The sequence below is a fragment of the Cygnus olor genome, chromosome 11, assembly GCF_009769625.2.
Source record: "Cygnus olor isolate bCygOlo1 chromosome 11, bCygOlo1.pri.v2, whole genome shotgun sequence".
Taxonomy (NCBI): Eukaryota; Metazoa; Chordata; class Aves; order Anseriformes; family Anatidae; genus Cygnus; species Cygnus olor.
The window spans coordinates 4,049,557-4,073,409 of NC_049179.1; the positions used below are offsets into that span (position 1 = coordinate 4,049,557).

General features: G+C 39.5%; 1 protein-coding gene and 1 long non-coding RNA gene across 9 annotated transcripts in view; one reads left to right on the forward strand and one right to left on the reverse strand.

Annotated features, from left to right (window-relative positions):
* Positions 1 to 23,853, forward strand: part of LOC121075882 — a 128,228-nt gene that overhangs the window by 61,783 nt on the left and 42,592 nt on the right. For all 8 annotated transcript variants that reach the window (XR_005823208.1, XR_005823209.1, XR_005823211.1 and 5 more), the window contains exon 5: positions 13,300 to 13,542. This is a non-coding gene — a long non-coding RNA (uncharacterized LOC121075882). The remainder of the gene's footprint in view (positions 1 to 13,299; positions 13,543 to 23,853) is intronic.
* Positions 10,756 to 23,853, reverse strand: part of ALDH1A2 (aldehyde dehydrogenase 1 family member A2) — a 56,222-nt gene continuing 43,124 nt past the window's right edge. Inside the window, exons 8-13 of the mRNA XM_040569607.1 lie at positions 23,123 to 23,225; positions 19,968 to 20,152; positions 19,094 to 19,258; positions 18,521 to 18,678; positions 17,646 to 17,720; positions 10,756 to 12,981 (exon numbers count right to left, since the gene is read on the reverse strand). Of these exons, the coding sequence (XP_040425541.1) occupies positions 12,909 to 12,981; positions 17,646 to 17,720; positions 18,521 to 18,678; positions 19,094 to 19,258; positions 19,968 to 20,152; positions 23,123 to 23,225 (759 nt within the window). The 3' untranslated portion in view covers positions 10,756 to 12,908. The remainder of the gene's footprint in view (positions 12,982 to 17,645; positions 17,721 to 18,520; positions 18,679 to 19,093; positions 19,259 to 19,967; positions 20,153 to 23,122; positions 23,226 to 23,853) is intronic.

Consider the following 23,853-nt stretch of genomic DNA (forward strand, 5'->3'; position numbering starts at 1 on the left):
TTCATATCATTTCTTGTCTTTTCTCCTGCCTTCCCCCCTCCTCATGTTTTTTATTTGTTATTTACCCATGTCACATGTTTTCTTTAATATTATGTCCTTACTTTTAAGGGAACACATCTTTGGGACAATAGATAACACCTATTAGAGGGGTTGACCTTTGGTTCATAATTCCTATATATTCTATGGAATGAAATGGGCAAAATACACATTGTGATTGAAATTTAAGTAGGACATGTTACACTGTACAAGAAAACTTATTGTTTATAGTAGCTGCAGAATTTCTGTCCTGTCCAGTGCAAGTTGCCCCAAGCATGGCCCGTCATAACACTGCAGATGCTGTTTGTCTGCTTTGTGTGATGCTAGAAAATCTTGCAGCCGCTGTGCTTTGCTGGTGGTGTGAAAGTCTCCCTGCAGACTGTTTCAGACCATGTAGTTTGAGAAGCTTCCAGTAGTGAAAAACAGCTAGCATCTGTTGTGTGTATTCTCATGTCTACTTGTATGTACAGTGATGTATTCTGGTTTGGAATTTGTTTATATTTGTGTGTACACATAAAGGGCAAAAGATTATGAAGTTTGTGAGGTTCTTTGCATTGTTTGGAAAGAACTTTGATTTCATTGCAAAAGGCTGGTATTACAGTACTTTGTGCCATGAGCAAGTGATGTGTGAAAGGATCAGAAACAACATTGGCCTGGTCATTAAGAAGTCTGGTAGCTTATCGCCGTTCTTTGGTGTGGAGAGTGGGTTGTGCTGCCAGAAGAACAGATTTCTAACCAGAGTCAGCTGGACTGAGACAGGCATGACAAGAAAAAGTTACTTGGTGTGCTGAACTATGAAACAGATTCAAAACGTGAATGAAATGGGAATTAACAGGAAAAGATATGTATTTGGACATTAAGCCTTGATGAGAGTTCAGCGATACTCAACTTTTTGGAAAAGTTCAAACTATTTCTTAATGTTTTCTAACTTCTTTTCTGCTTATGCCTAGTTATATATTTTAAATATGGATTGACTTTTGTTTGCGTAATCTATCCTTAAAATCCACACTATTTTGAAAAACTGCAGAAAGTCTAAATCCTCTTGGTGGCCGACAAAGACATAGTTTGGCTGTTCAAAGAAGAGAGTTGTAATCAAAAAACGCTATTTATATAAATCAGAGCAGCAAATGTAGATACTAGGTGGTCACACGGTGATGGTCATACAAATAAACCTTATCAATAACTACTCTGAAGAATTGCTACAATACTAATCCTGTCAAATCTTTTGTTGCACTACATCTATTCTAGTGTTCTCTATTTCCATAATACTTTAAAGAGCAAAAATTATGGAAGTTATAATCTGTTTAGGGAGTGTGTTTTTCTTCTAGTTAAGCCAGTTTCTGGATGATAGGTTTGCATGGGACTCATCAGCAACTCTTGTAGAAACAACAAGAAAATAATTGAGGCTCATGCACTTGGAAATGGTACCTGACTTATACATTGATATGCCAGCATTTAATTCGAACTTCCAAATAAAGTCACATGAGTTCAGTACTAGTTGTGTACCTTTTCAGATTATTTAGGAGAATCTTTCAATCCTTGCAAGTGAAGCTGCAATTAATTAGTGTTATGTATCACTATATGTGCTAGTTCTTGTACTTGTTATATGAACAAAGACCAGAGACTCACTTTCTGTTCCCTTAGCTCTGCTGGGCAGACTGTGGCCACCTCATGGGGAGTAAAGGTTCAAGACTGACCTTGCAAATTGTTCTCCTTGTGAAGAAACAAGTTGCAAGCCTGGCTGGGGGATGCTTCCCACCCTTAGGAAAAGCACAGCTTGCCTTGCATCACTTATTTGCGCTGGCTCAGATACATTATTGTAGTTGTGAAGGCAGCTGAATTGTCTGTTGTGCCTGCTACCTTCTAGGATAACAACTGTACTACAAAAAGAAAATACCAGGAACTAATTGCAAGATCAAGCAGCTGGTGTGACTATATGCAGTATTGTTCAGTATTAGGCAGCAAAACCAGTACTGAGATTAGTGATAAAAGAGCAGGGAAGAACAGCATAACTCGAAAGGACTTTGGTTGTGACTACGTAAGTTTGTTTTCTCTATATACATTTTTTTTTCTAAAATTACAGCTTTCTTTTACTTCATGCTTTCCTAATTTTTTAAATAGTTTTGACATTGTCAAAGCCCTGTTGTGCCTGTGTTACAGTGCAGTTGTATATTGCCACCCTGATGTTGTGAATCCCCTGAACTCCACAACAAAATTAGTAAGAGGTTCTAATTCAGGTTTCAGCAGGGTAACCCAGCAAGTTGCATACATAGTTACGTAACTTTGATACCAAATCATCAATAGTTTTGAGATTAAAAAGTGAAACATTGAATAAAATTTCTGTTGATCTAGATAAGGATGTAGTTTTCTAGTAAGATTCTTAAATTAGGAACCTGGGCAAGATGAATCACACCCTAAGTTGAAATGTCTGTGCCAGAGGTATTGGCATCTGATCTATGGGCCCAATCTTCCATTGCGTCTCTAGAGAGCTGGTCAAAAGGGTCAGCAGGCTAGATATAGAGAAAATTCATCTCAGCCTAGAGCTCTGTCCTGAATGCCACCACTTGTGCTGGCTGGACCTCTCTTAGAGATCTCACCCAATGGTCCCTCTCTAGACTCAACTTTTCAAAGGTTTCTAGAGGGGCAAATTGTTGTCAAGCATAGCCAGACACAAATTGATACCTAATGCTTAATTGCTTCCCTGAGCTAAAGCCTTGCAAATGCCATAATGCCCTAGGTTTTCAGAGGTGCTGAACGTTGTCAGTTCCCAGTGAGCTCAGCAGGGACAAAGCAACACTTATGTCCTCTGCAAACTCACCTCCTTGTAGTGGTGAGCAAATGCAGAAATGGGGAGAGAAGGGGAAGGCAAGGGATTGAACTGCGTGCATCCAAAGGAAGAAAATGCAGCCTGAGCATGTGTGTGTGTGTGTGTATAAATAAATAAATAACTTACCATCGTATCTAAGTATTGAACTTGCCACATGGCTGTGGAGAAATGGGAAACAATACACCAAAACTGCAGTAAACTGATACAAGCACTGAGAAAGCTCATTTGTCTGCAGTCAAGCCCTGGTGAAAGTTGACGGTATTATTTATTAGCTGAGAGATCCTGCACTGAGTATAAATGTGTATAAATGAATGGCTGGTGTGGCTATTTGTAACAAGAAAAATCAGACCCCATACTTAAGGTCTTAAAAGATCATTAGTTCCTAAGAATTTCAAGTGCTTTCTCCAGCTCAAGCATGTCAGAAGTGAAAAATTTTTCAATTCTTCTCCTGCAGATTTTTAGGCAAACAGAATTCTTCTTGTAAAAGTCTTATCAGTCCTCAGTGTATGCGTTTGCATGTATTATTTGTTTTCTTTATAGTAGTATGGTTACAGTGTTTATATGCAAGAAACATGGCTCAGGAAAGGAGGACAACTGAGCCGGGAGTCAGGAGATCTTTGTTTGGTTCCAGCCTTTGAGGCGGATTTTCCTCTGTAATCTTGGGATGAGTTGCTGCATTAGTTTTTCTCAGGGAGATCCTTGTCTGCAAAATGGCAATAATAATAATTTTCTTTTTTTTCCTGTCTTTTCATTTTACTTGCAAAACCTTCAAGGCCCAGGCTAAGTCCACAATGTTTGTAGAGGACAGTGGGGCCATGGTTTTGATTGACTGTGTATAAATAATCAGGTGATCAATTAACCCCTTTTTTTTTTTTTTTTGCCATGATGTGCACAGAACATTGACAAAGATGATGCAAAAGAAAACAAATATTGTTGTCCCTGCAGGCCACTGCAGCTGAAACAACTTAATTTTATTAGAACTGTCAAAAATGAATGCTTACCTTGCAACTCTAATTCTCACTCCTTGTAACGTTGGTTTGTTACCATCCAAAACCTATTTGTACTGTAAATATGTTTCATAAGGAGTGTCCATATCTGTACTTCTATGAAGAGAGGACAAGTTTCTTTCCAGATCTGAATTCTGTGAGCATCCCTGACCTAAATGAGCAGCTGAACCAAATCTGTGGATTTCGATTCTGTCTGGATTCTGGAAGTTTTGAATATTATGTGAGGTTTATGTAGCTTGATTTGTTATACATAGAGGAGCCTTTCCATCTAGATTTCTAACGTTAAGATGTCTTAAAAGACACTCACAGCAGGTTGTAGAAGAGCCACGCAGGAGGCATAACCAAGTGCATGACCAGAATCTAGGCACGAGGCCACACGAGGTATGCCAAGGACTGGGGGGAAAAGAGGAGGTGAAAGCCTATTTAAGCCACCCATTCCTGCTTCCTTTCCCCTTCCGTAATTTATCCTGGTTTATCAGTTGTTCTCTCTGCTCAGGAATACCTGCAGCTACTAATTAGCCCATGACGGTAATGGGAGATGGATTGTGACTCAAGCTAAAGTAAGCAAGCATGTCTTCCAGAGCTTTAGTAACCTTCAGCAGGGAAATTCTAAATTATGGATGGAAACCTAGGATGTCTTTGTGGTTATTTATTTAATAATTTAAAGGTTATAAAAACATGTTTGAACAATGAGTTCTGGCCATATAGTACCTTTGCTGCTGCTTACTTTCCTGATAAAAACAGATTACAGAATCACTTGCTGTAAAAGGTATGTTGTACTGGTCATTTCCAGTTCTTTAACATAGTTTTTTGCAGGCGAGACTAATTCTGATTTACTGAGCACTGCCCACTGTGACCGAGTCCTGAAGGTCAGTTCTGTTTGCTGCCTTGGGCTCTGCAGTCAAAATTACCCAGGAGCACAGTGTGATGAGGAGCTGCTGCTCAGCTTGCCCAGTGTTTAATGGCAGAGGTGGAAAATACTAGCAGAGACTATATGCACAGTAAAGTTAAACATCCAATGCTTTACACAGTTAGAACCTCTGAAGAGGCACCATTTACTCCAAGAGCAGTAAAAATTAAGAAAAAAAAAGTCAGCTAGGGAGAATAATGAGGAAGAAAAATTGATTGCCCTGTATAAAAAGAAGACAAATTGGAAGAATCCCATCAGTTTATTCTCCTTTGTCAGGCTGGTGGTTCAACATGCTGTACTGCTCTGTGCAACGTGGTTCTTGCTGCTGAGCACAACTTTCACAACTAAAGCATGAAATCTACCTTCTGTCTTCTGAGCTTTGTGTAGAAAATGCTGAGAACAGCATTTGGAGTGACCTTGGTGTGGTGACTTAAATTGCTCCTCCAAAAAAAGGCTAATAACAATACAGAGCAAAGCATGTTTTTTTCCTACTTGGGTTTTCAAAGTTCTAGAAGCACCATGAAATCTCTTGGCCCATAATCTTAAACTTTTAGAAACTTACAGCAAAGTGCCCCTACCCAAGCAGATTCTGCAGTCCGCAGTATGAATTTTGCATGAGAAAGAATGGGGGGCCCCAAATGTTTGAAACTGTATGCTAGAAGGCTAGCTGGTAATTAGTCTTCCTAGAGTGGACATTGTAAAAACAAATCATCAAGCCATTTGTTGCTGTTCTACCTAAGAACACAGTTAAAAGTCTTTACTCCAAAACCCTGAGAAAGAGCTCAGAATGTTCTTTGTGTTTTTAAAACAGAAATCATCCAGCAACTCTGTATTTTAGCAAATCTGTGCTCCAGCCCTTCTATAATACATTTGCAGATCACTGTGGGGGAGAAATCAGGTTGAGAAGCAGTATTTGTGGTGATTTTATCGTGTTTTTATGTCTATTGGAATATGAAATTAACTTAAAACATTTGGCCCAGAGCCTTGGCTATAAAACTGCTACAGATGCAGGAGATGGGAGCATATTTCTGGGCCTTTATGAAAGGCATTGGGGCAGCTGGAGTCTACTGTCATTTTCCCAGCAGAGCAATCTGAAATGGTGGTATCAGAGAGGTTCACAAAAAGGAATCTAATGACAGTTGTGGAGAGGGTCAAATGTACAGCGTTCCCCAAGGAAACTCCTTTAAAAGTCCATTTTACCAGTGGCATTTCCTTGGCATTTTTTCCCATAAATATTTGGCAAATGGTGTTTGTCCTTGGAAGGCAAATGCTGTAAGACTTGTAGAGAGCCAGGACTGCGGCAAAGACAGAGCAGGGACTGCAGAGGGTTCTGCTGCAGTTTCATTTATGGGAGCAGGTAGTTCTGTCTATGTTGATGGGGTCACAGAGTTGGCCAATTTATCAGCCGCCAGGAGCTCTCTAGCAGTGGCTCCCTGTGGCCTCAGGTGTGCGTACACACTGTGGAGAAACCTGGGATGGATTCTCAGAGCAGAGTCCATTGCCCCAGCTAGGTTTGATGCCAGGACAGAAGGGACATAGTGCTCTCAGCAGCCTCACCAGACTTACCCCCTCCCCTGCACTGGATGTTTGCAGGCCCCTGTGAAGAGGCAGGCCTGCTGCAGTGTGGCATCCTACGGCATCTTAGCATACGGCTCAGGAGCTTTGGGCTGCTCAGCAGCCATGGGTTGGTAGCTCTAGAAATGTGTGGTTCTTTGCAGACAAGGTGTTCTTCTCCTGAGTTTAACAGCCAGGTTGTCTTTAAAAGAGAATATGCATGTGACACTGGAATAATAAGGCCAAAGAGTATTTGGTGACTTTCATGGACTTTTTCGAATGCTTGATTTGAATAAAGGCTGTCTGGTTAGTCCCCACAGCAGTACAGCCTGAGAATAGGGCATCCCACTGTCCAGCCCCTTGTGAGAGCCATCCTTACACTGTGAATGAAGAAGCTGCGAGTTGTGTCTATCAAGATGCAAGGGGAATGCTTTAGCAATCATTCCTATTCTGCAGTTTCTTTGTGAGGGCGAGGAGTACCTTTCCATTCAAAGTCCCAGAAACCTAAGTACTTGTGAAGTTCTGAATTAAAAACTTGAAGGAGGCTTCTCTTGCCAGGCACAGTCTGTGCTTTGGGATTGTATGTCAGGTGCCAAAGACTGGGAGAGGTTTTGGACCAATAGAAAGCAGGAAACAGCAGAAAGAGAGCAAAGAGCAGAAATACAGCAGAAGAGATCCTGCTCTATGTCCCGTCTTGTGGTCCCAGGAGAGTCTGAGAAAACCAGTGGACTGAGAGCTGGAGCCCTTTTGCCAGGGGAGGCAGTGCAAACATTTGATTTTTGTTTGGCAGTGACAGTGAGCTGCATACAAATGTCTCACTGCTGTAGGAAGTAGGAACTCAGCCATGCATACAAAGAGCGGGGAAAAACCCCAAATGAAACAAGTTAATATTTGTAGAAGTTACACCAACCTCATCATAAGGAGAAAGAGAGTGGCTAAATAAGGTCGCTAAAAATGATCGAATTGCGTGTGTGTATGTGCCTGAGTTCTCTGACAAAAGCTAGCCATGGATTGTTGAGAGGCCAATGTAGCTAAGTTCTTGCTTTCTTACATAGATAAATTGCCAAAGGAAACATTATCCAAACAGTTCCACTTCAAAGGCAAGACGACAAGCTTTGGGGAACTTGCGGTACTTTCAATCTGAACAATAACCAAGTGTAAAATGTAAAATATACATGTTTAGGAAGTAGGACACATGCCGTTCAAGACAGGCCTTTCCCATGCTCTCAGACCAGTGCAGCTTCATTTGATGTGCAAATGCATGATGTGTGATCTGTCCTGGCAATGTGCTGCCTGCCAGCAGCACAAACATTTCACAAGCACCCTTTTGGGTTACTTCAGCACGCTGTGTGCGCAGCCTCCTTGGCAACCTCTGCAACTTGAGCTTTTCTTACAGTGGATTGCTGTGGTGGTTGCACAATCCAGGTTTGTTTAGCAGGTCTCACCAAGAGACACCAGGCAAATAAAACCACCTCAAAACTAGCGTGGAATTGTAATAGTGGATGACAGATACTGGGATTAAATGTCAATAGAATTAATGTTAAGCCAGGTTCTCGCAACAGATGTCCCAGCCTTCCTGTGTGTTGGAAACTTCTGGGCATTACATCTGATGGCAAGGGTCCTCCATCACATGTTCATAAATGTCACCTGAAATTGGGCAAAACAATGTTCTCTGGAGCGCTTCCTGGAACTGCAGGTGCAGTCGTAAATAAACGTACTGTATGCAGTGCGGGGCAGCCTCTTACTGTTTAATGGAACTCATCCTATAAGACTGTGGAAATGCTCACTGTGCAGAAGCAGTGGCTCATGGGTGCAGTCCTTGTCAGTAGTGGCTTGAGTGGTTTTAAATTTGTTGATACCAGAAAAAGGTAGTTGGGGTCTTTACAGTGCGAACAGGCTCTGTTGTACCTGTGCTGGAGGCAGGGGAGAGCTTGGCTTTTATGAGGGTTCAGGATTTAAACTCAGCTGGCTGAACTGCTTAAGAGTTAACCATTCTTAGGAAGCAGCAATATGTGGATGCGCTTTTTCCGTTCCTCTGACAGTAAACTAAGGGGATTAGGGACACCAGGCAACAGCTCTGGTGTCTTCAGCCAGCTGTACGAAGAGGCGAGTCATCTTTGTGCCTCTGTTCCCTGACAATATGTTCTTTGGGGCAACTTCTCAGTCATAGGTGTGTGTAGCCTCTAGGTCTCGGTCTTACCTAACCAAGCATGTGGTGCTAAGCAGTGCCCCGACAGAGCAGCTCTGGCTGCACAGACGGTTCGACCTCCTCTTCACCACTAAAACAGCTGAGCTTGCACTGTAGCCAGATGTAATAATCCGTTGCTTATGTTACCCTTGAATTCCAGTGTGTCAGTTCTGGTCCTCTGTAAAAAATCAGGTAAGTGCTTATGGAAACCAGCATCCTAGCACTCCACATTGTGCTGTTTGGAAGACGAAAGTGGGACTGCAACACCTAGTAGTAGCATATTCTAGTTGCACCTTAGTCCCATCAAATAGTACCACTACTCTCACATCACCCTAGCTCATTCTTCCAAATGGCCCAACTTCAAAAACGCTGCAGTCCCCTGCTTTGCTTCAGAATTCTCCAAGCTTTCTGGCAGAGCCACACACAGTTCTTTGGTACCTGTGTGCTGTCAGTGGACAAAGAAGATACAGTGAAGATACAGAGAGAGTTAATAAACTACGTTTAACAAGGAAAAGGAAAAAAGATGCATTTTATGCAGCTATAGCGTGATGTGCTCATAGAAGTCTGTCTGAATTGGTTGGCAATGCTTATGGCATCTAATAGCTACAGAGGCTTTTCCTGCTTCCTGCTACAGAGCGCTCTAGTTGTACAGCACTGTGAGTGTCAGTCTTTGTGGTATAAAGATGTTACAAGAAAAACCACTTCCTGTGTTGATAGACTTCGCATGCAGTAAATGGAAGTATATGGATACAAATGAAACGTGGTTGTAAATGCAGCTCTCCAGAGCTTGTGGTGTAACCATGTGGAGAGCTATGTTGGTGTCCTGAATTCAGTGTTGTTCTGTTTTTTTTTGTTTTGTTTTGTTTTTTCCAGGAGGAGGAGTGCTCTTTGTAAATGGGAACAAATAAATATGTTAGTGCTATTCAAGTAGTATCCGTATCCATCACTTTGTCTGAAGGCCACAAAACTAAAATTCTGTTTGCCTTTGTTCATAGCCTTTTTCCAGAAGCAGTGCACAATTATTTCTGAACTCTCACTTTACTACACCTGTATACACATTTGTTGATACATTTATTCTCACTGGTTGGGGGTCCATGGGTTACTTATTCACTATGGAGTGAGTTTTGCTTCCTTCCTAAGATGACAAAACTGTGTTTTCAGTGGGTTCCAGAACAACCTTTCTTCCTTCAGTTTTCTTTTAGAAAAGTATTCCATTGCATGTGCTTCTGTAACTGCGTGGGGTGGTGAGATGGCTTGCAACTAGGTCAGAGAGACAGAAGGTAGGGGATATGGAAAGTGCTCATTGTCCACTCGCAGTCCCATGACAGTGTTGTGCATGCCGCTAGTTATGGCAAGTAGAAGAGAAATTTTGCTTAATATATTCCTGACAACCCAGACTTTCTGGAATAGTACTCCTTTTTGAGAATGCAATTTCACTCCTATTGTTAATTTTTGTTCTCTGCTGTCCAATCTGTTTTAGTCAAGTTACTTTATCTTCAGTGATTGCCTGTAGAGTGTTGATTAAACCAACAGCATTATTCTGTGACACTGAGGTATAACCAATGCTTGCCATACAATGAAGTAGCTCGGAGCTATTAACTGAGTAGTTACTTTATCTAAGTAGGCACCACTTCAAAAGAGGAATTCTGTTCCTAGCAGTGAAAGTAACCCTGGAATTAAGGGATTGCTAGAGGGGGAGTTGTGTAGTACCTGGCCGTGTGAATTTTACTGGCTGTCAAATTAGCATTTGGTCTGTTCTTTTCCCCTGTTTCAGCGTTTTGAAATTAACATAAAAAGATCTGAGTGTTAATTTAATCATCTCTGTGACTCGTGTACTGGAGGAAGAAAAGACATGGTAATTTTTTTTTAAACATTATCCAAAACTCAAGCTGTGATGCAGCAGTTTGCAAGTGTGTCCCACTGGTTCTGGTGATTTCAGACCTTCCCCAATAGCTAAACTTTACGACCACGAGGGTGAGGATGAACTCTGGCTATGACCTAGATCTGCAATTCACAAGTGTTTTTCATACAGCTGCAATAATATTCCAGAAAATGTAATTGGCCTTTTACTTCATTCATTTCTGCAAATGAAAATAAAGCTACTGTGAGAGCAGATCTTTTGCTAAGAAAATATTTTTTTTAATATTTTTATAGCTCTGTCAACAATAAAGGAGTCTCACAGTCTAAAGTCTTTCTCTAAACCTTTTTAATGGAAAAAACTTCATAGAAAATATCCTTTTACTTTTTTAATAACATATAACTATATACATGATTAAAAACTGTAACAAAAAGCTGCAGGGACAGGAAGAATGTTTTGTTGGATCCATGCAGATGGTACATTTAAAAAAGGATTTTACAAATCCATGTATATCAAATGGAGCTGCAGTGACAAGGTTGAAAAAATGGCAACTCTATATTATTTACCTGAATGTACAGGGAATAGAGCACAGACATACAAAAGACACAGAAAGAATACAAAAGAGTACACAGTATAAATGCTGTTACCACAGGAAATCTCTTTTTTTTTTTTAAGTAAATAGGAGAAAGGAAATAAAATCTCCTTTTTCACATTTTATATTGCAGTTTAAAAGGTAACTAATTTCTTTATTTGCTGTATTTTGTTTTTCTTAACTCTGACACACACAGTAGAAGTATATGGCATCTGCATTTAACAACTCAGGTATATTTTGATTCATTTCCATGTCTGTGAATGTACTGTCATTTCTGAATAACATCGTGTATACATATTACTTTGAAAACACATGATACATAGATTGACACGAGTTAGAAAATATTGAGGGCTACAACACTACAAAGTGCTGTATACCATTGTCCTGACCCTGCAGTGTATTTAAGGGCACACACAAGTTCAAATCTACGAGGAATTGCTCAGAGAGTAAAGAAAGTTAAGTACGTGCAGAAACGATTTGCTAAATCAGGTCTGGAGTTTTCAACAGTTCGTAGTATACACTCTGCAGCCAGGAGAACTGTTACACCTGAGGCCATAACTCTGTCCTTACACCCCACAGAATGTAGCTACAGTAGATGATTTACTGTACTTCTAAAATACATTGTCTTAATTCTAAGTTAAAATGTAAAGTGAAACCTTAAAAAAAAGTCTGGGGAGCTCTACATCTAGAAAGAAGGGGATAATGTTTAGTTCGTTAATTGCAGGTTGGAAGAGATTCTGTAGGCAGCAGGAAATAGTGTGTCAGGTTTTAAACATCTTACTTCTAAAAGATCATGTTCATATTTTTGTCCTGGGCTCAACAAAAAAGAGACAACAATGAAAATACAGTACTAGCCAGGAAGTACACCTAAGGCTCACAAGCATGGCGAGGACGGCAAAGCATAATTTAATAAGAAAATAAAATCAAGCTAACTTCTTGACAGGTGGGCTTTCACTAGGTTCTTCCTGTGGTAATGAATACTTAATGATTCTCAGTGTAATCACAAGCAGTTTACTAGCAGACAAATAAATGGAGTCTGTGTGTGCATATACTTGTTTAAAAAAAGTGAAAACAACAACAGTGACAGCAACAACAACAACAAAACTAAGCAGGCAATGAAAGTTGAAATATTCTGTGAAGCCTTGGGATCTGTTCCTGTTCTTAGCACTCTTCCACCCTGTCTGGCCATGCTCTTTTGGCAGGCAGGTAAAACCTTTTAAGTCCCTGTAAGTGAGGGAGGATTTCTGCTTGTAACAAGCCATAAAATAATTATTAAAATAAGCTTTGAAAACCAAAACACTCTGGGTCATGAAAGCCAAATCTCATGGTATTTGGATTTCATTGTCCATATAATGATTTAGTACCTTCCCCAGTTTAACCTCTTTATGTGAGCATGCTAATTGGAAAGTTGCCAATATACCAATTTTGGGCTGGTACAGTTCACAGTCTTACATTTTTTTCAAAACATGAATGGTACTTTATTATGTTGTTTTTTATTATGTTTTTTGCTCCTAGCATTTTGGGTAAATCTGGCTTGTAAAGCCCTGTATGAAACAAGAATGTCAGAAGAAGGCAGGTCTGTTTGAGAAGGCAACTTGAAAGCAGTAAGACTTATTTTGTTTATTTAAAGAAGAGATAAATGTGTGTATGCATGCATTTGCATTTAACAGTTTTATAGCTAGAACTGTTATTAAATGATGTCCAATAGCAACTTTATCTTGTAAGTTTTATAAAGGTGTAACTCTCAAGAGAGTTTCATGAAAGCATGCAGAGTTGGTTTGCATTCCTTATGCAATTATGTGCCCAGTATATATGCTGCAACTTAATTTCTTAAATACATTTTGTGTAACGCTTTTTATTCCTGAGTGCTGGTCTCCATAAAGAATAGAGAGGGTGGCATCATGTGCTCTTCTGCACAACATGGTCTTCCATCATTTTAGGAATTCTTCTGAGGGATCTTTATTGTCACAGTTTTAACTTCAGAATATTCTCTCAATCCACTTTCACCCCTAAAAAACAAATTGCAGGTTCATCTTAGACCAGAAATTAATTCCGTATTGAGCAAAACCTTGTGAAGTGATTCCTTGATGAAGTTAAGATATAACCTACGTTTCTAGGCATAGGTTTCTGTTGTACATTGATTTTGTACTGGTTTTCTTTTCATGCTATCTTTCAGAAAACCTGAATATGAAGTTGCAGGCTATCATGAGATCAGTGGATGGTTCCAGCATTTGATAAGGAGATACAGAATGATATTAAATGCAGAAATAGTTACTGTCCCTTGATGGAACTATTGGAAGTGAACTGATGCACTCTGTCTTTTCCAGATCCTGAAAATGTTCAAATACCAAGACCTACACTACTGACCAGTGAATTTACTGCTTGTATTTGCACCCAAGAAAGAGAAGGTCCAAACAGTACTATGGAAAATGAACTGCTCACAACTGTGGATAAAGGTAACAATGACTCCTAACCCACTGGTCTTTTTTCCCTGACAAAATGTTCAGCAGCAGAAATCAACATTTGCACTTACTGTGAAAGAGAATTCAGCCTGCTCATATTTCCACTAGGTAACTAGAAAACCTGTTTTTGTCCTGGCACAGCATCTTACCTAAGATCCTACATACTTTTAGAAGCTAGTCACTTACTAGGTCCCAGTCATCTGACACAAGACTCTGTGGGATACATGTTCTCCTTTGCGTAAGTGATGCTCAAGAAATGTGTTTCTGAATGCTTTGTAGATTTTATTGTAGTCAGCTCTGGCCTGGCTCATCTCGTAGACAACTCTGCTGAGGTGTAGAGCAGCAATGGCATGGCTTCTTGGACGTTTTGCCTGTCTCCTCTTAGGTACAGATACTTGCACTTTGCTGTGCATATTTCGGGTGATGGAGAAGTGTGTTCTAGTCAAGTCAAAAGTTATGTTCTGCTGGCTGCTGTGTATGTAAAGCAAACAAAGTCCCCACCTCAAAACATCCACAGTCCAAGTCCATGAATGGAGGTTCTCTTCTATATGAACTTATATGAGGATTCTTTTGCACAAGCACTTACAATCGTTTGCTTCTTGGTTAAATTCTTATCCCCACCCCTAAAACACACCCAATACTGCTCCCTTATATTAAAACTAAAAAGTGCTGACACATGCATATCATATTAGCATGTTTAGTGTTTGACACTGCCTTCCCCCTGGATCCAGCTATGCAGAATTTAAAATCCCAGCTATACCATAAAGAATATTTCAGGGGAATTCCTCAGAATCCCAGTCTAGTAAATGTTGCTTTCAGAATGGAGTGAGGTGCCACTGTTCAAAGCAATTAAACCCTTCAGTCAGCCCCCAGTGTTGCATAGCCTGCTTTGTGTTTCCTTCTATACGGTATGTTTTACACAAAACATAATGTTGGGGAAGGAGTCCTGTGACCTTCCCTAGAAAGTTAATGAATTTGTGCAGAAATACAGTATTTACCATCCCATTTCACCCTACATGCAGTTTTGAAAAGTTTCCAACACGCTTCAACTTGGTAAGCCTTACACGTAGTTGATATCTAACTCACTAAGGCTGGTGTTTTACTAGGCATTTTAAGATTCACCAGAGCCTAAGTACAAGCAAGGAAATGTATTAGTAAAGATTCTTTAGCATGAGAAGGGTTCCGATTGAGTTGGACCACCTCACCCTCAGCTTTCAGGGGAACATCTTAGATTTGTTTCCAAAAGAATGACCAAAACACTTAGTTATTTATCAGACTTACCTGAGACACAAAACCATTCCTTTATGGCATAGTAGAAGCTGTCACCAGGAGCTGCATGGAACCCAAAAACTAAAACTAGTAAGTCCCTCTGCATAAAAGTTTCTGCTTGATTTGGTAGTGATGCAGCTTGGCTCCAGACATCTGTTGAATGCATTTTTGCAAATCAATATATAACCTGCCTAACAGTATCCAGTGCCTCTGTGTATGTTCCAACTGTCACTTTTTGTTTTGTTTTGTTTTTTCACCTTGGTCTGGCAAACAAAATTAGTTGTATTTATTGGTCTAATTCTTCATCTTAAGGCTTCAGGGCCTTATGCATTTGTATTCTATCTGAAAGTTTGGAAGCAGGCAGTTGTGATGAATTTTAAGCCAAGTATTTTTCTAAAGTTAAAAAGGTTTTTGTGCTGAATAGGATGAAGGTTAATTCCAGACCATCAGAGCAGATGAGTCAGTGCACGTTCAAACAAAGGGCTTGGTTGTCCCCACAGCCTAATACAGGGAGGCAGGGAGCAATAACATCCTGTTCTATGGCAACTTGGTGTCTGTTTGAATTGCAGTTTGGTATCAGGGTGAGAACAAGGTTTGTGTCTGTGAGAGGGAGGAGCCCATAGGTCAAGTTTGCATGATGCTATCCTTTGGTTGTAGAGGTGTGAGGGAAGGGGAACAAATTGCTCTCCAAAAAGAAATTATATTACATACCCTCCTCCCTCCCTCAGGCAAAGAGAAGAATGGTAGAAAAAAAGAAATACAACTCCAAGGCCTTCTCCTACTTGCACTTCTTTTTGGAAATGCAACTATGCACTGCTGTAGCTCAGAGTCATACAGAGAATAATAATTCCCATGACAGTAAATGATAAGTCTGAGGTAGAATGGCACCTCCTTCCCTTGAAGATACTTGGACAGAGACCAGAATTCTGGGGGACTTGCCTGATTTTCAGTTCAATTTTACACGACTCAGTTACTGATAAGGAGCTTAAAGAAGTGTAAATGTAAATGAATCACTCCTTAAAACTCCTTTGAGAATAAAATAATATTATACTTCTTTAAGAATAAAAGAATATTGTAGCCTTAAGGTGAACAGAAATCAGTTCCATTCTGTACAAGAGTTTGGGTTCTCTTTTGGTATGCACATACTCTGGTACATTCTGTGGGGAGTATAAAATGAGCGTAGCACATCTCAACTTTCTGAGTTCCTATTTTCCCAACGTGTGATAAAAATCTGTGAATTTTAATGCAGGAACAAAGTAAGTCCCAGCTAATACATTGCTAGCACAAATATCACAGTGGCAGAATTACAATCTGGCTAAAACATCATATTAGCTTAGCAATGGCACAGATATGTATGAACACTTTCTTGTCTTATTTTTTGTTCGTTAATTACCAGACTCAATATTATTTATGCTGTAAAATGTATCACTTAAAAACAGGGATCTAAGAAACCTTGGCATTTTAATAAAACATATGCAGATATAAATCTGGGGGTGAATTAGAAGGTGGTATCTGATCAAAGAGGTTGTGAAGGGGGTAAAATAATTACTCATAAGCAGGTTTTCAGGCATCTTGGTGTGAGAGAGATGATTGCCATTCCAAACATTGCCTGTTTACGTTGAGTATTGTCAAAGCTGTGGATGAGAATCAAGTGTACAGCTATCACAGATTTTTCATTGGGAGCTGCGGTGCTGCCTGATTCCACCTCTCCTTCCCCCCCACTTTCTTTTGCAAAACTCTACAGTACTAATATGTGAGTATTTTGCTTGCACAATTAACCTCCCTGAAGTCAGTGGGGTCACTCTTGGGTGTCAGGTTACTCATGTGCTCTTTCGAGCTTAGTAGTTTTAGAATATTTTCACAATGATAAGAGTTAGATGAGCTGACATATTTATGCCAATGTGAGATCACCTCATAACTCATGAATGTGGAGAATAGTATGAATGTGTTATTCAAAGTACTCCCTAATGAGGGAAAATATTTCAGACTACACAGAGCTCATTTTATAGATCAAGTTGTATACTTCAACATATTTAAAGCTTTAAAGAGTTTGACCTTACTTTAGTTTTACTGCTGAGTTTGCCATTAGCCATAAGCTATTTTGAAATCTTAGGTGAGACATATCTGGTATACATGCCTCCTGCACAGAAATTAATTGAATCCTTTGTATGCACAACCAATCTGGGGCTGACGCAATTGCTAAACATGTTTGTGATTGTAATGAGAACTAAAAACTGCTAAGACTTTCAGTGAGGTACATGGGACAGTATTTGGGAAGGGAGCTCCATTTCAAAATATTTGTAACTTTGTTCTAAACGGAATAAGAAAAGACAGAAAGCTTTGTAATGGAAGGTGATTCTTTCTAAGGGATATAAACACATTGGTGTATTGTTCTGTAGGCCTGATTTCATCTAACATTGTTGATAATTCTGGAAAAGACAGACACCTTTTTAATTAAATTCAGATGATCCTATACTAATAAATGTAGCAAAAGGAACAGAAAGGAAAAAAATTGCAAGAAAGCAAAATACATGGCAAAACAACTCTGAAACAAGTACGACAAATGAGTCAACAAGCATAAAGCAAGATATGAAAAAGAATCTTTCTGCAAAATTGCTGATTAATACAGAGAAGGAAAACTTGGAAAACACAGGTTTCAGTTTAAAAAAATACTCAGAAATTTTCAGTGTCTTTCAGAATAAGAAAGGACTCCTTGTAACTCATTTTGTTGTGTCTAAATAAATAAATAAATAAGGAAATAAATGGTTTTACCATATAAATCGTTTGCATTTAGAGCTGGCAGTGGTTATGAGTCATCTTATACTATGCCCTGATCCTCTGATGGGACTATGTCCTGATCTTAATTTGCATGGAAGGATTCACTAATGTTTGTTAAGTTGTAGAGCTCAAAATAGTTTAGAAGACAGCCGTGTAATACTTACATCTCTCTCCCATTGCCAGACATTTTGAATCCTCCAAAAGGACTTTGGGCATTTAAGGCATTGTAGCAGTTTATCCTGTAACAGGAAAAGGCATTAAGTCCAATTGCACTGTCAGACATTTGGACAACTCAGGAGATACTGAAACTCATGGAGCTAAGGATACTGTATAGCTCTTAGTAATAACAAAATGGTCTCTTGTTGAAAAGAAAGGAGGGACTTATGCCACAAAAGCAATGTTCTACTCCTTGCTTTAAAGAGAGTGGGATTTAGCTTGTGAGGACTGGAGGAAGGCACTGAACACCTGGATACAGCTTCAGTAATGGACTGTTAATCTGCTGACAAATTTTAGTGCCAGTTTATAACACAGAGCTATTAGGTTTGAATTTGTCCTTTTTCCACCTGATTTCTCTCGGATCTTTAGCTTATCCAGGCTTGACATATCAAATTGCAAGCTATTAAACGTTAGAAGTGGCACTTCCTACACCTAAATACAAGACAGAAATAGGTGTCCCTTTGGTTCCTTAAGGTTGTAGAAAATACACGATTTCTTATGCCTTCAGCAGAAACCTCACAGGCTTCCGCTGCTCCACAGGAGCATTTACACTCTGTTTTGTTTTCGGCAATGCTGTTCAGCAGTGTAACTGGAAGGTCATGCTAACAGAAAGCAAGGCACTTTTCCACTTTCAATAGCATTCAGCTGCAGTGAGCAGACTGACTACATTCTCCAACAGCTGTTCTGTATCTTGGTTAGTGATTCACCACTAGGATGGTCTAGATAAACACAAAGACAAAGGGTGCAAAACTGAGGTAACAGTAATGATAATGAGCTAAACTCTTTATCTCTGAGAGCAGGAGTGTGATAACTTCTGCCTTACCAGACTGTCCCAGCCTGCATTGCTGAAGAGACTGTCAGGGCTTTGTTTATATCATTTGTAAAGACAGCAGCTACCAGCCCAAAGTCAGAATTGTTGGCTCTCTCTATAACTTCATCCATGGTTTTAAATCTCAGTATTTCTTGAACAGGCCCAAAAATCTGCAACAAAGATTAATCATTAATTTGAAAAACAGCTCACTCAGAGGCATTATATTCCTGTTGTTCTGCTTTTTAAATGGCCTGCCCTCTCCTGTTTTACTCTTTACAGATTTTATTAGTAGTAATAGCTGTCTGTAAAAAAGCATGAATTTCCCAAAGCAGTCATCATAGTGAAACATAATTCATTTCTTCCTTTATCTTGTCTTTCAAGTCTGAGACTCTACAGCAAATGACAAAAATTAAGCTTCTTGACCAAAACTGATGCTGTCAGTTGCTCTATGAATAAGTTCTGAGAAGATTTTACTCTTTTTTTTTGGTATAGTGGTCATTTTCACTCTAAAGCTTTTGTCTTAAGAAGTAAACAAAAGAAACAAAATCATGTTTAGGACATTCTAAAATGATCTTGCCCATGTACCTCCTCCTTGGCAATCCGCATGTCATCTGTTACATTGGAAAACACCGTAGGTTCAATGAAGAAGCCCTTTCTTCCTAGCCCTTTACCCCCACATTCAAGTTTTGCTCCTTCAGTAATGCCACTTTGAATGAGTTCCAAGATCTTGTTGTATTGTTTTTTATCAATCTGAAAGAGAGAAGAAGCTGTTTGACTTGCAGGCCATGCACTTTAGATAATCAAGCCAAAATAATTTTTTTAGGCAAGTCATGTCCCAGAGAGTAGCCTCATGCATATTTTCACTGTTTGAGCTTGAGAGGCCAAAGATCTACAGATAGCTGCTGACTGTAACCTGGGGCTCAGTCTTCTTAAGGATGTGTCCCTGTATGTATGTGTCTCAACCCACATTGTTGCTAAGGGAGATGGTTTATAAGAACAAACAAACCAGGGCATTATTTTTTTGTCCAAAATTAACTTCTTGACAGTGGTATAAGCCCAGCTGGTTATTAGTATCAGGAACATCTTTTAAAGATATATTTGTAATTCTGACCATCTTTTGCTTACAGTTCTTTCTTCTGTAGCGCTCTACAAGCACAGTTACAGTTGTAGACAATTCTTGACAATAAGTGCCTGCAAAAAGACTTTTGTGAGCCTTTCTCCTATGAATGGTAGCACTATGCAATTTGCAGCTGTGTCTTGGGGGCTGAAGAGCACAATCTTGCTGTTAAAACTGTGGGGTGAACTTACTGATATTTAGGATGAGAGTTTTCTGTAAAACATCTCTGATCTAGGATTTCAAGTGAATATGCACTGACTGAACTTTGTTGTGCTAGAGTTTAAATGCTTCTGGGCACCTGGGCGCCTTCTGGGCTCCAGAGCTGAAGCACTGTTCATTTACCTGTGGACCTTGTTCTGTAGTTGGGTCAAAAGGACTCCCCACTACTCTCCTCTTTGCACGTTCTACACTTCTTCTTACAAACTCTTCATAGATTGATTCTTCCACATAAATCCGTGAGCCTGCAGTGCAGCATTGACCTTGATTGAAGAAGACTCCTTGGTGAGCTTGTTCCACAGCATAGTCTACTACAAAACCAAGACAACATGCGTTGCTCTGAAACATCATAGACACATCTGCTGTTGCACCAATGTTATGGGTATGACATAGTGTCACATTCCCAAAACTTCAAAGCAGAAGTAGAATTTGGTTAAAAACACCAAAACACTGAACAATACATCATTGTTGTGCCAGGCCATAAGTGAAGATGATTAATTTTATTTTTTGTTTTAATCCCTGTGAAAATAGGAAGTTTTAATACATTTTAACATGTCTGAATTTGATTTTTTTTTTTGGTCATTTATGCCAGCCTGGACTGAGCTATACTAGGGGCATATTAGGAGCATTACAACTGTTTCAAAAGCACCAGATTGCAAAGGACCACTTGGGAGTTCAAACACCATCAAGTTAAAGAAGTGTCCATAGATAATACATTCTACATGCCATCCCTTGACACAAGCCATAAAATACAGCTTAAGATCCCACTGCAAAAGTTAAATCAAGCTACAGTTGTAGCAGTCAATAGAAGTAGGACATGCAAAACAGCTTCAGCAATCTCTTGCACATTAACAACATGTAATTTATTAACGAAAACTCTTAAGAGGACCCTAGGAAGTGGATTGTGCCCCATGCTATAGAAGTCTGTCTGACTTAAAGTCAGTAGGGAGAGGAAAATTTCTTTCTCATCTTATACGTGCAGTTGATTTAATCCTGTGTATGTGAGGATTACGGTTAAGCAAGTACTTGAGAGAATTTAACTTTGATAATGGCAAGAGTTATCCTTCCCAAAGAGGTTATTTTTCTGCAAGACAGAAATATCTTCCTGGCCTATACAAGTGACTAGGTGAGGCTTTAAAAATACAGGCTAATTATGGAACAATCAATCCCTGATTCCTGTTCCAACTTCGGAGGTGCAAGCAACACATCCAATATTCAAGCAGGAAAGGAAAAAAACAGCCATATTTAGACAACAAGAGCCAAAATCTCCCACGGCATATAATAGCTGACTAGAAAAGCATTTGGGCCATGTGGCAGTGAATTTATCATCAAAAAGTGATGACCTGCAGCACTGCAATACCTGTTATCAGCTGTAACACTTTGGAACATTGTTTAAAGTATAATCTTTTATGGCATAAACAAAGCAATGATGCTTTACTTTCAGCATGGCCTAAACAACTCCATCTAACAGCAGTGTCTTACTCTGTGTTCGGCATGGCCATGGAAAAAAAAATGATGTGGGGTATTCCCTGGACCACATTCAAGTTTTCCCAGACAGCTCCATGGAGACTAAAAACAATAGTGGATAGAACCGATTAACTGATGTTTCTTTCTCTTAGCAAAGTTTGGCACCATGAAGGGGCTCTAACCATTTTTCTCTCTTTTGTGTGTGTGTGTGTGTGTGTGTGTGCGTGCGCGCGCACTAAACTTCAACAGCTTTGTCATGCTTTCTGCTAACTTTTGGCACACAGTGTTCCTCAAACAGAACAAACAGCTCCTTTGGAATTGTGAGCAAACTGTCTGCTGTTCTTAAATAATCAGAGCTTTGAAGACTGAATTTCAGATCAAGTGCTAGTGGTTGTAATTATGGGAAGGCCAGAGAGCTTTAGTATGATACACTGTGGAACAGACAGTCCTGGGGAAGACTTCGCTCTTCTCTGTGCCCTGTTATTCCCTTGTTGCCTGCAACTTCTCACCAGGTCTTCAACCTTATTTGGCAGATTCAGGTCACAGATAAACTGTACCTCTGTGTGGCAGCTAGGAGTGTTTGTCCTTCCCCTGTGGAAAGGGACAACACAGACATGCTCCCAGGATATATTACTCTACTAGAAGTGTTCAGGTGATCCAATCTGAGCTAGTAGGTAAAGGACATTTGAGATGTGGTGATTTCTGGTGGGAGATGGAGATGGATAACTGGAGTACAGGGCTATAACATCTGCACCAGACTCTGGTTGACAGGAGCCTTTTTCGGTTTACCAGGATGACTATGCAATTTAGACTCCTAGCTTGATAAAACTTTCTTAAGTAGAAATGACTTCAACTCCTGAGAATTCTTAGTCTTTTCCTAGCGTTTGAACATTGATAAGTTCTGAAAATGAATATGGGATTGTAATCAGCTCTTGTAATTCATGCTATTCAGATCATTCTTCTGTTCACTTTCTATTTTTAAAACTAAAAGACCAAATCTTAAATGTCTGTTTCTTTGGGTTACAAAGTAAGTTCTCAGAAAATGCAGTAAGTAGAGTGTGCCTGCACACAGCCTGAAACAATAGGTCAAGGCAAGGTGTGAACTGTCCCATTCATCTTAATGGGGTGTTAACTTCAAAACCTCCTGCTGACGATTTAAATATCAACATTGTTAACTATTTCATTGCTGATCATTTAAGCAGAAACTTCCAGTTTGTGTTTTTATCCTGTTCTAAACTGCTGTCCTGTACCTTCAGGTGCCAAAAATCCCAGCTGCACATCATTCAGTTGCCAAAATCTTCAGCTCTCTGCTGACAATGGCATTGAGGATGTTTCAATACACAGTTGTTCAATTGTGAAGATTTTTTAAATGGAAGACTCTCCATTTATAGCTACCATCAAAACAGCTTAAAAAAGTACTGCACTGGGTAGGTTAGCCACCCAAATGTAAATCAAAGCCCTCCCTTTTTATGATTACTATGAATCTATCTATCACAGAATTTCCGTATTTTAAGCACTAGGCCACCTTGCTGCAGAATTTAGAACAAATACATATGGGACCATGATTTTGATTAACACCATATCCACATGCTTGGTTTTAACTGTTTTTCTGTTTTGTTGTCCTCTGTGAATCTCTGGGTACAAATGTTGTCTTTTTATAAAACTACCACACCCCAGGCTGTTTCTGTAATATTGAAAAGTGCAATTAGTTACAGCTATATTGGTCTATTTCACTTTGTCTAAAAGATAAGCCCTAAAATGAAAATAGAAAAGCCACACAAACATTTAAGAAAAATGTGGAAGTGCTGACTTACAATCTGCATCTGCAAAAATAATGTTTGGGCTTTTCCCACCCAGCTCCAGTGTAACTCTCTTCAAATTACTCCTTCCAGCTGCTTCTTGGATCAGCTTCCCAACCTGAAAGGAAATGGAGACACGTTTTACAGGCAATGTAGTCATACAGTTCACTTTAACAGCCAATGCTGGACATCACTGGAACTGAGCCTTAAATAATCCAGCAGGTTCTTCAATCTAAACAGATTCTCATAATCAGTGGACAGCTTTCCAGTTCTTTTTTTTTTTCTAGAATTGGAGAGGGGACAAGGCACAGCACAAGGTGTCTGTACCCTTCACCCCTTTGTGTCTATGCTAACATGGTTTCGGCTTTATTTTAGGGTGCTTTAGGAGGGCTGAACTAAAAATCTGAAATCGACATAGCTAGAATTACTTCCATCCAAACTACTGCCCTGTTCACAAGGTTTTACATACCATTGCCAAGAGATTTGGTTATGTGATTTTAAGTTTCATGTGGAACAAAACAGATCTGATACCACAGTATGCATTAAGCCTGTACTAAGCTTACTACTGTTCATTAGTAATAACTGTTATCACGCTTCTTTATATAGTCCAGGCATTAGTTATCCCAAGCGATAAGTGTTAGTAGAATTTATTTCACTCTTATTACTTACAGTTTCTAGAGCGTTAGCCAAACTGTGGGAGGGCATTTGTTTGCTTCAAAATTTGTTTTTCAGCACTTAAAGTTTTA